Source organism: Rhinopithecus bieti, unplaced genomic scaffold (assembly GCF_001698545.2).
Source record: "Rhinopithecus bieti isolate Rb0 unplaced genomic scaffold, ASM169854v2 scaffold_20579, whole genome shotgun sequence".
In the NCBI taxonomy this organism is placed as follows: Eukaryota; Metazoa; Chordata; class Mammalia; order Primates; family Cercopithecidae; genus Rhinopithecus; species Rhinopithecus bieti.
In genome coordinates this window covers 1,555,610-1,567,493 of record NW_016810413.1, presented here as the reverse complement: position 1 = coordinate 1,567,493, position 11,884 = coordinate 1,555,610, and the positions used below count along the sequence as shown (strand labels likewise).

Sequence of the window (11,884 nt, the reverse complement as noted above, 5' to 3'; positions counted from 1 at the left end):
TAGAGATGGGGTTTCATCATGTTGGCCAGGCTGGTCTGGAACTCCTGACCTCAAGTGATCCACCCGCCTTGGCCTCTCAAAGTGCTGGGATTACAGGCGTGAGCCACCGTGCCCCGCCACCAGCAACTATTAAACCAGCATCACAGGAGACTTCATGGAAGACAAGAAAGGGCTACTTCCAGTTCTCTGATATGTTTTAAAGAACAGAAAGTGATTTACGGTGACTGAAAAGCTGACTTTATTCTTCTCTTTTCAGCCAGCATATGTCCCAAGGAAGCTAATCCCAATAACAATCATCAAGCAAGGTAATTTGTCTGCTCTGGAAATGTGTTGAGAGCGATCTTTAATATACTGTTAGCTAAGCTAATCAAACATGGCACAAATTGTCTCAAATTTTTTATTGATTTTTTTTTTTTTTTTTTTTTAGAAAAGTTCAAAGAAAATATAATGGTCTAGTAAATTGGAAGTTAATGGATAATTTTGGCTCTTTTACCAATACACCAAGCCTTGGGCTGGTCACACTGGTCAGACAACTAAGGACAAAGCAACCATCACATGTATTACATTTTTTAAAACAAGTCAAATATGTGGAGCTTTGCCCAGGATTAAGTTGTCATACCCGAAGAAATCCCTTGATAGGATATTTTCATTAATGAAAATGAAAGCTGATTTAGTGGTCACTTTAAGGAAAGTAAAGACGTCCAGGTTTCCAGAATTATAATGGCATTTCACTTCAGTATCTGATTGTTTTTGTTTTGGCTTCTGATTTTTCAAATTATTAAAATCTATTATTTCCAGAAAGTTTATTGGTAGAAGGGACAGAGCCCTTAAAAAAATAGTTCTTCATTTTCAGAAAACACAACATCCCAAGTGTATTCTCCAAACAGAGTCAGTGTTGATATTACTCAAAGACTCTGCTTTGAGAAAATAAGTTTTCTAAACTTTTATTGCTGGGTCATCACCTCATTTTGTGCTAGTACTGATTGATTTGGGGAAAAGGAAGGCTTCAGAGAATAGAGTTAGGAAGAAAATTTTCCAGTAATTAGAAAGGAACACCTTATGATAGAATAATAGCCTTTCATTAGTTAAAGGCACAGGTGTTAAGGTAAGTATGCCTTCCAACCCTTCTGTTGGCTACATAGCCAGCCCACTGAGTTGCTTTGTATTAATAAAGTTAGATCAAGGCTTTTCCAGCACAGATGACTTCACATTAGTAGCTTCTTACTGCCTTGTATTTCCCACCCCCTCACACAGTCTATTTGTATTTCAACAGTGATTCAGAATGTTACTCACAAGGATTCAACTAAATCCCCAGAAAAAGCTCCGTTGGGAGGAGTGATACTAGGTGAGTGGATCTTGAAATCTAGGCTTAGATTCAGCAAATCGGGCTATCTTTAGAGAATAGGGCTTTTCTGGAGTATTGCAGTGTGAGTAGTTCTGTTTAATTGATGTGGTTCACTTCCTTTCACTGTTTAGCATCCTGGCTGGTGTCCATTCCAGGCTAGGAGCCAAGCCATGCTATCTTTATCATGGTGTGTTAAAGAGATAGCTCTAGCACAGGTGCAGTGGGAATGATGGCACCTGTCCTACCTGCCCCACAGAGTGGACCGAACTGCTCTTTTAAAAATCATTATTATTGATAATGATCATTGTTCACCACACATCTTAAGCAGCCATTTTACAATTTTGAGTCTATGGATTGAAAGCCAGAGGATTTTAGTAGTTTGGTTAAATATGAAAAACATTCTATTTAAAATGTGTGGTGATATTTTTTCCAATGTTTTAAAGTTTGGGTTAAAATTTACTAAGCAAAATAAGTGCTACGCTTCATAGTTTGTAGTATCTGATGTGCTGAGCTTCATTTTATGTCATGATGCACTTTCTTCCCCTTACCTTATTTACGTCTATTTCCTTGCAGTCCATCTTATTATTCCAGGTCTTAATGAAACTACTGTAAAACTTCCTGCATCCCTAATGTTTGAGATTTCAGATGCACTCAAGACACAATTAGGTAAGCAGAAAAGTTTTGTATTTAAACTTTGCAATGACTGAGTACTAGCACGATATTCTTAGTAGATCCAAAGAGTCTTGCAAATGAGCTGTTTGAGGATCTAAAAGTAAAAAAGTAGAGGTAAGGAGGTTGGAGTGTTGGAGGTACTCATTATAAATAACATTCCATAAGAAAATAATTATTTTATATGTACATATTTATATAAGGTATATTTATATGTATGAAATAAGAGTGAATGTTTATGAAATTCTTCAAAATATAAATATATATGTATAATTTTCTAATAAAGTAATTCTAAATTATACTTACTATAATATTAAGGGGCGACTAGGTATTTTCAATGAGAATTGATGTGAAATTCAGATTCATTAGAATTATTATTTACTTGAGATTGATACTGCTTCCTATTTCTAGAAAGAACCGGTTATGAGTTCAGTGTTTAAAAAACCTTAAAACATAACAGTAAAAGAAAAAACGGAAAATCCACTTAAAAAGGGGCCAGGGAATAAATATGGAGGTCACTGGGCTGAGTTGGTTGCTGCATTTGAGTATCAAATTAGGCTCTGAATTGTCTCTTAGCAGAGAATCTCAACCTTGATCAAACATCAGGAGCACCTGGAGGGCTTAACACCAAGACTGCTGCCACCCCACTCCCCCCACCCACCTCCAGAATTAGATTCAGTAGATCCAGAATTTGCATTTCTGACAAGTTTCCAGGTGACACTGACACTGCTGGTATAGGAACCACACTTTGAGAACTACCCCTCCAATGTCTCTAGAGAATGCCTTGGGCTGTTAATAAATTTGGAAGAAATAGTGCAGTAGAAATTGAACAAGCCTTAAGAATACAGAATGTATTCCCTGAGCTAGGCACTGGCTATAAACTTTAATGTTTAATAAATGATTGAATCCAGCACATTGTATGGATAAAGAAACGGAGTCCCAAGCCCCTGTTTGGCAACATTCATTCAACAAATACTATGTGTTACCCTATGTCAGAACCACAGGTTGCTGGGGGCTATGATGGTGAATTACCCAGACACGGCACCTGCTCATACTGGGACCTCAGATAAGGCACTTACTTTCTCCTCCCTTACTGGGGGCCTTACCTGTCCCCTTCTGTTGATATTTCCTCTTTTTTGGCTTTGAGAGAGAGAGAAGAAATGATAAATAAGATATAACCCGAATATTTTTTAATTCAATAAAATACCGCGAAACATGACAATAGGCTGGGGTCCTAGGTGGGCAGACCCTCTGGTCAGGCCAGGGCTTGGTGTGATCTCTCTGTTATCAAGAGCATGCATCCACTGGGAACAAGCCCTTGATGTTCCTGACAAGTAGCTGCTGGTACAGTGCGGATCCCACAAGCCAATAACTCATTTCCTTTTTCCCCCTTTCCCTCCCTGCCCTGGAGATTTACTGGGGGAAAAAAGACATCATATCTAACGAGATATCAAATGTTGATGTATTTTTCTTGTTTCCAATTTTCTTCTTTAGGGAATAGGGCTATGTAGAGATGTTTAGAAGTTTTGTCCACTTAATGTCAAGCTACTTAATTTTTTTAAAAAACGTGAAAAGAAATTGGTATCTCTTCATGTGTTTTTCAAATATCCAGACATTTAACTTTGCATAAATAGTGTTACCTGAAAGTTTAAGTTAATTTTTTTCATTTTTTGCTTGTCTGATCTGAGGCAATCCAGTTATAAGTTTGGAAAAATTTTCAAAACTTATGGTTCAACACCTTAGTAAGATATGAAAATATTTGCCAATATATCTTTGTGATTTTGTGCAATCCTTATATTTTTATTTTAATATAGTCATATCTAGTAGTCCTAGAGTGAGTTACTTCCCAGAAAATAGATAAGTAACTCTGGACTTCATTTTCTTAATTTGTACATCAGACTTGATCACCTCCCTTTAGCTATAAAACCCTGTGACCCAACCCTACATCATGTAAATGTGATGCTGCCAGGATGCTTCCAAATTAAGTTCCCTCAGTGAATCTGTGTTTGGAAGAGTTAAAGCTCAGAACTCTTGCATTATCCTGTTCTCTGCCCAGAGACTGTATCTTTTGTAATCTCTTATTGATTGGGTCCCTAATGTGTCCATCAAAACTACAGAAAGCAGGGTTTGTGAAGGAGACAGAAAATGAGCAGGGGCGTTTCTCAGACCATTGCTGTCAGTTTTGAACCGGAAGATGTCATGGTCTATTACTCAGTGCTTAGTCTTGAGTGATGTTTCCTAATCTTTTAAAAACTGTTTTAAAGTCCTGCATGCTACCATAATACCAATTTAGCATTTTTGCTTTCTGTAAGGAATTAAAGTGAATTTTGTCTTGTGATTTGTTTTAGTTTTGCTTTTCTGATATGATTCACTAAAAGCCCAGAATTAAGTATGATTTTAATACAGAAAATTAAATGCAAATAGTAAAATGCAAGTAATTAAAACTATGAAAATAGTAAATATGTTTTTAAACTTGGCTTTTGAGGGAAATGCCTATCTTAAATTGAATACATGGGGCAAGATGGGGTGGTTCATGCCTGTAACCCCAGCACTTGGGGAGGCTGAAGCCAGGGAATCGTTTGAGACTTAGCAATGCAAGACAAGCATAGGTAATCTAGCAAGACCCCATCTTTAAAAAAATATTAAAATAAAAAAAATAGCCAGGCATGATGGCACATGCCTGTAGTCCTAACTACTCAGAAGGCTGAGGCAGGAGGATCACTTAAGTCTGTGAGTTTGAGGTTTCAGTGAGCTCTGATTGCACCACTGTACTCCAGCCTGGGCAACAGAGCAAGACCTGGTCTCTTAAAGTATTGATGCTAATGATAACAGATAGAACGCATAGAAAATTTAACACATGGAGAATTTCTTACTGTATTAGTCCATTTTCACACTGCAGGTAAAGACATACCTGAGACTGAGCAATTTACAAAGAGGTTTAATTGGACGTATAGTTTCACATGGCTGGAGAAGCCTCACATTTATGATGGAAGGCAAGGAGGAGCAAGTCATGTCTTACATGGATGGCAGCAGGCAAAGAGAGCTTGTGCAGGCAAACTCCTGTTTTTAAAGCCATCAGATCTCATGAGTCTTATTCACTATCACGAGAATAGCATGGGAAAGCTCTGCCCCCATGATTCAATCACCTCCCATCAGGCCCCTCCCACAACATGTGGGAGTTCAAGATGAGATTTGGGTGGGGACACAGCCAAACCATATGACACAGTGAAGAGACTGATAGCCAGTACGTTTGAAAATGTCCAATAAATCAAAGCAGAATCCTACCCAACAAATGTACCAACTTAGTAGACCATGTTTCTTAAAAAAAACTACATATAAATTTTTTTTAATGTTTTATTGTATATGCTTCAAGCAGGCAGCATGAAGTTTTCTTATATGTATACATAGTGAAATAGTCCCTATACTCAAGCAAATTAATATCCATCCTCTTGCATAGTTACCATTTGTGTATGTGGTAAGAGTACCAAAAATCTTAATTTTCTAATATACAATATTGTAATTATAGTTCTTGTTTTCTATATTAGATTTATAGTCTTATTCATCCTATCCATCTGCAACTTTTTACCCTCTGTTCTACATTTCTCTATTTCCCCCTCTCCATCCCATCCCTCATAAAACAGTTTTATTCTCTATATATGTGACTTTTTTTAGATTCCACATGAGTGAAATCATGCAGTGTTTTTCTTTCTGTGCTTGGCTTATTTCATTTAGCATAATATCCTCCAGATTTATCCATGTTATTGCAAATGGCAGGACCTCCTTTTTTAAGGCTGAATAATACTCCAGTGTGTGTGTACCATAATTTCTTTATACATTCATCCATGAACATTTAAGTCATTTCCATACCTTGGTTGTTGTGAACAATGCTGGAGTGAATGTGGGACTACATGTATCTCTATGAGGTGCTGATTTCATTTCCTTTGGATGTATGTCCAGAAGAGAGATTGCTGAGTCATACGGCAGTTCTATTTTTAATATTTTGAGGAAACTTCATACCATTTTCTATAATGGCTGGACCAGTTTACATTTCTACCCCAACAGTAAACAAGAATTTTCTTTTCTCCACACCCTTGCCAACACCTATCTTTTATCGTTTTGCTTAATATCCATCCTAACGGAAGTGAGGTGATATATCAGTGTGGTCTTAATTTTGCATTTCCCTGATGATCAGTAACGTTGAGCACTTTTTTTTTCATACCTGGTAGCCATTTTTTATGTCTTCTTTAGAGAAATGTCTGTTCAGGTCCTTTGCCCATGTTTTAATTAGGTTATTTGGGGTTGAGGGTGGTTGTGTTATTTTGTTTTGCTATTTTGTGTAAGTTCCTTATATACTTTGGATCTTAACCCTTTATCAGATACATGTGGTTTGCAAATATTTTCTCTCAATGCATAGGCTGCCTTTTCATTTTGTTTATTGCCTTCTTTGCTGCACAGAAGCACTGTTTTTTGCAAAGTGTGGACATAAACAGTCCTTTATGCCATGAAGGGAGAAATAAACTTCCCTAAAGTTAATTATCACTGCAACTCAGAAAAGCTGTATTTTTGAGGTAGTAAATCCTAAAAACAACATCCTCATTCCAGCAGAGCTCATAATGGGACATCAAGAAGTATAATAGCTTGTTCTAAGAACACATGGTGTGAATAATGAGAGATATAAACAAAAAATTAGGATTACACACACATCCCTAAGGGACATACAAAGGGTTTGCCAAAGTCAAGACCTAGCCTGCCAAAAATTAAAGGAAACAACTGTGATGGAAAAAGGTACAGAAGAAATAGAGGAAAAGGAATTTCCTGGGTTTTAGGCTGTGTTCTGATTGCATTTTACTTTCCTATTGCCAAGATTGCAGTTGTGCATAAGATAGTGTGGGTGAATGCTCAGGGTTTGATATATCAAGAGTTCCCCATTCAAATACCCTCACTATCTACTAAGTTATCTGATGTCTAAAATACCATTTATAGATATACAGTATGGCCTGGTGCAGTGGCTCCCACTTGTAATCCCAGCACTTTGGGAGGCTGAGGCAGGAGGATCACTTGAGCTCAAGAGTTCAAGACCAGCCTGGCAACATAGTGAGATCCCATTTTTACAAAATAGTAATAGTAATAAGCTAGGTGCTGTGGCATGTGCTTGTAATTCCAGCTACTACTAGGGAGGCAGAAGCAGGAGAATTGTTTCACTTGAGCCCAGGAGTTTGAAGTTTGAGGCTGCAGTGAGCTATTGTCATGCTACTGCACTCCAGCCTGGGTAACAGAGTGAGACCCTGCCACAAAAAAAAAGAAAAAAAGGAAGAAGAAAAAACGATATGCCTGTAAAAGGAATTAGTAATATACAAAGAATACAAACGTCTCTTAGGAAGGGGTAGTTTGCCTTTTTTCCTTAACAGCCTGATTTTAGGCTAATGTGATTGCCAGCTAAGAACATGTTTTGAATAAAGAAATTGAGAGCATTGCCTGTGAAAGTCTAGGATCTGGATGATTAAACAAACAAATAATAAGAGATCCTAGGTCAGCCAGGGACTCACTGAGAACATGAGATATTCTTAATCAGGAAGGAGGCTTGGAAAGAGAAGAGGACACTGAAAGACAAGAGATCGTGAAAGGAAACCTTATAATTTTACATTTTAAAAAACTTCCTATGGTGCATGTTGAAAGTAATAGGAACAGAGTGCTTGAAAAATTCATGATCTGAATGTTTTTTCTGTGTTAACAATCAGAATTGTTCACACAAAAGATGTCAGGAAAATTGATAAAATTTAGACATTTTAAAAATAGAATTTATAAAATTATGCTAGATTTTTTAAAATTCCTTTTATGCCCTGCTAAATTAATTTGAACAATGCTATTAAATATTTTGTTGTGCAAACATGCTTTGCAACTTCAGAAACACACAATTTGTTGCAAATTATCACTTATGACACTTATTGGTGGCATTTTAAATCACTCCTGAGAATTAGCTATCTAGAAATCTGTTGTATGCCTTTATCAAGTAGAGATTGAAAACTGATTTGCTTCTATAAACATTGGGAAAAAGATGACTTTCTAATTGTCTTCGAGCTCATCAGAATTAAATAAATATTTTTGAACCCACATTAACAGAAAAGAAGAAAGTGGTCTTTATAAAAATAAAGTGAACTACAGATTATAAAATGAATGTTCAAAGAATTTTGTGTGTGACAATTAAAGGTTTCAGCAGGGAGCAATTTTGTCCCTTAGGGAATATTTAGAATTGCCTGGAGATACTTTTGGTTGGTAGAACAGTATCTGTGGAGCACAAAATATTCCAAAAGTTTGTGAGAGCACTGTTGGAATCCAATGGGTAGAAGCCAAGAATACTGTTCAACATCCTACAGTATACAGGTCAGCCACCCATACAAAAAATAATCTAGCCTCAAATATCAATAGTGCCAAAGTTGAGAAATCTAAGTTCTATATAGCCTTAGGACTCTGAAAAATCCTGTCGGATTATATAATCGGCTCAAGGTGGCATGATCAGGGTATCCCAAAGGGACATAAATTCTTTCATGCCACTAGACTGTTTCAAAATACTATGAGCAGGTAATATTATGATTCAACACGGAAAATAACTGAATAGAATTAATCCTAATTATACCCTTTCAAATGGGGAATACCATAATTGCTGGGGAACACAGCCTTAGAAATGTTACTTTTCTTTCTTTGAAAAGAACATCCACATTTTAAAAGGAAGTTTCTCAAATAGTTACATAAAGAGGAAAACTGGAAAAAAATTATTTTATTCTTTGTACTGAATTTCCATAGAGATTAAAAGAGAAGATCTACATCAATATGAGGCTCAAATACAATTTACTGTTTGGACTCTGAAAAATCCTGTCGGATTATATAATCGGCTCAAGGTGGCATGATCAGGGTATCCCAAAGGGACATAAATTCTTTCATGCCACTAGACTGTTTCAAAATACTATGAGCAGGTAATATTATGATTCAACACGGAAAATAACTGAATAGAATTAATCCTAATTATACCCTTTCAAATGGGGAATACCATAATTGCTGGGGAACACAGCCTTAGAAATGTTACTTTTCTTTCTTTGAAAAAGAACATCCACATTTTAAAAGGAAGTTTCTCAAATAGTTACATAAAGAGGAAAACTGGAAAAAAATTATTTTATTCTTTGTACTGAATTTCCATAGAGATTAAAAGAGAAGATCTACATCAATATGAGGCTCAAATACAATTTACTGTTTAATTTTTTACCACAAATATTTTCAAATAGCTTAGTTTCCTATGTGTGTTGTTTGTGGTTTTCTAAAATCTCAATGTCATAACTTATTACATTTTTTACCATGTATAATAATAGAAATTTTCTATAGATGAATTTTTTAAAATTGTGAGTACTTGAATATAAAATTCCAGGAAGCATTTGCAATGCAACCTATGCCTTCCAGAAATTCTATTTATCAATCAGATGACTTGAGATGTATCCAAGTATTGGGTTGTGAATTTTTTTCCTTCACGTCAATGACAATTTAGATCTTAAAGAATTATCTAGGGTTAATAAGAAAGAATTTTGAAGACTTATATTAGTTCCTGCTAGAGACACACAATAAAGTTGTTGACTGGCTGGTGGGGAAGGGAGTGCAAGATTAGATTTTTAGTCTGCTACTTGATTATGCATTGAGGGATGTATTTTTGGACACTGCAAATGAGGTAAATTGTTTGTTCTTTGACTTTTTAGCTAAGAATGAAACCTTGGCATTACCTGCCAAATCTAAAACACCAGAAGTTGAAAAAATCTCAGCACGATCCACGACAGGTAATGAGATTGCTATGTTGTTGACCTTGAGAAAAGAAAAAAATGCTTTTTTTTCAAATACTAATCTGCAGCCTTTTTTTCAGTAAAGAGCCAGTAGGAAATTCATTTTGATCATAAATGCAAAACAGTAGGAAATTCCATGTCTCTAACGTTTGGGAAAACAACAGCTGCAAAATGAGCTATTGAATCACATAACTGATAAGTAATACAGAAGCTGTATTTTTTACTCTAAATGAAAATTATTAGTTAAACACTGAAATATTTTTATATTAAAACATCATACCACAAGTTTGGTGCTGTCCTTGTGTATGATGACGTGAGACCATTTTTCATTTCTACTTTCTACTTTCACAAGGGGTCAGTGTAGCAAAATGCCATATATTCTTCACAAATCCGTAGCTTAATATCTGTGAAAATACTTGAATCATTAGAAACAAATGTCTCTGGAACTTTAGCAATCCTAGTGTAGAGAATATAGAATAGTTCAGTAACAACCCTTTAAAGAATTAATGCAGTAAGTGTTTTCTCCATAGTTTATCACCATTACTAACATTAAGCATTTCTTCTATGAAAGAACTACTCAAGTCCAGTCTGGCGGGGCGGCGGGGGGGTGGGGGGACATTAATCTTTGAGCTAGAGTTTTTTCCAGAGTAGTACCACCTTATCCAGGACTTGACGAAACAGACATCTGGCAAGAATTCCCCACAATCTATATTTAGCAGAGTAACTCCAATCTGAAGTGAATTTTTCAGTCCACAAAATCCTATAACTTGAAATATTGATGATATACCTTTTACTAAACTTTTGGACTCATAAGTGGTCCAGAGAAGATAAAAGTTGTTGTGGCAATGAAATAACTTCACGAAATCCATTGAAGTAGGAATATGTCTGAGAGACCAAGATGAATATGGTCCTTTTCTAAAGAAGACAGATGGACCTTTCATCCCCACCTTCACGGGATTTGGAGCAGAGGTAGCTCCTGGAGTGACCCATTTGGATGAAATTCCTAGATGGTTTCTGACTTCAGTATATGTGATCAATATCCAGAAAAGCATAGGCATGGCCCAGTGGGTGACTCCCAGTCCCTTTCTCCCTCAAAGATTCTGCCCACTTTCCCCAATTATACTTTTTTCTCTTGGCAGCATTTCTGATGGGAGAGTCTACATTTTTTTAGTCCTCTGCCAAACCCTCCTCAGAGTTTTCCACTTCAGAAACACTTAGGAAAACACCACAACTTATTACTCAGGGTTATTGTGTTTATTTTGTGTTCTTGCCCTGCAACATTCTGGGGGTTTCTGGCTCTCGATTCATTTCAGATCCCAGTGATCTTAGTTCTTATTTCTCCAAAACTATTTAATTGAGCTTTTTATTACCTTTAATCTAGCATTTGGGACAAACCTGTGGCTGAGGATTTAAATTCTGATCATAATTTCAATTCATTTTCAAGCTTTGCATGTTCATTGGAGTGTAAGAGTGAAGTCTTGTAATATGATAGCTCTAAGTAAGACTTTTAGCCCCAAGTCATCCTATTATTTGCCCATTTATTCATTTAATAAACTATTATCTTGATTATCCTTCAGATTCTTCAATAAATGATTTAAAAAATAATAAACTATTATCATGTGCTTGTTTACTATACCCCAGGTATTCTGCTAAGCCCTGGAGATAAAGAAAAAGGCAGATTTAAAATTGTGATTAAGCTTGTAAGTGCTTCAATGAAAGTCAGGTCAGAGTGCTTTTTTGGATAGAAAGCAAACCCAGAAAGGACCAGTTGGAGAGGAGTGTCAGCTCAGGCACTTGAGACAAGCCAAGGAGCTCTTTACATAGTAACACAAAAAGAAATGGGCTGTACAAATATCAGTTTCTTATTCTGAAAGGCAACAAAATGTGTCTCCTGGTCTTTGGTTGCTTCCCTTTATCTTAATTTGTAAAGTTGTGTTTTTACCTTTCAGAGACTCCTGAAACAGTTCCAAGAACCACTAAACCCACTACATCTGGTGCATTAGATGTTTCAGAAACAACACTGGGTAATTCTAAGAACTTTTTTTTTTTT

General features: G+C 36.2%; 1 protein-coding gene across 24 annotated transcripts in view; it reads left to right on the top strand.

Annotated features, from left to right (window-relative positions):
• The first annotated feature begins 261 nt into the window (after nt 1-261).
• The window catches only part of ABI3BP (ABI family member 3 binding protein), a 128,486-nt gene continuing 116,863 nt past the window's right edge, over nt 262-11,884 (top strand). For all 24 annotated transcript variants that reach the window (XM_017891905.1, XM_017891898.1, XM_017891897.1 and 21 more), the window contains exons 1-5: nt 262-305; nt 1,274-1,345; nt 1,919-2,011; nt 9,754-9,831; nt 11,784-11,858. In XM_017891905.1, coding sequence (XP_017747394.1) covers nt 1,975-2,011; nt 9,754-9,831; nt 11,784-11,858 — 190 coding nt within the window. In that variant the 5' untranslated portion in view covers nt 262-305; nt 1,274-1,345; nt 1,919-1,974. The remainder of the gene's footprint in view (nt 306-1,273; nt 1,346-1,918; nt 2,012-9,753; nt 9,832-11,783; nt 11,859-11,884) is intronic.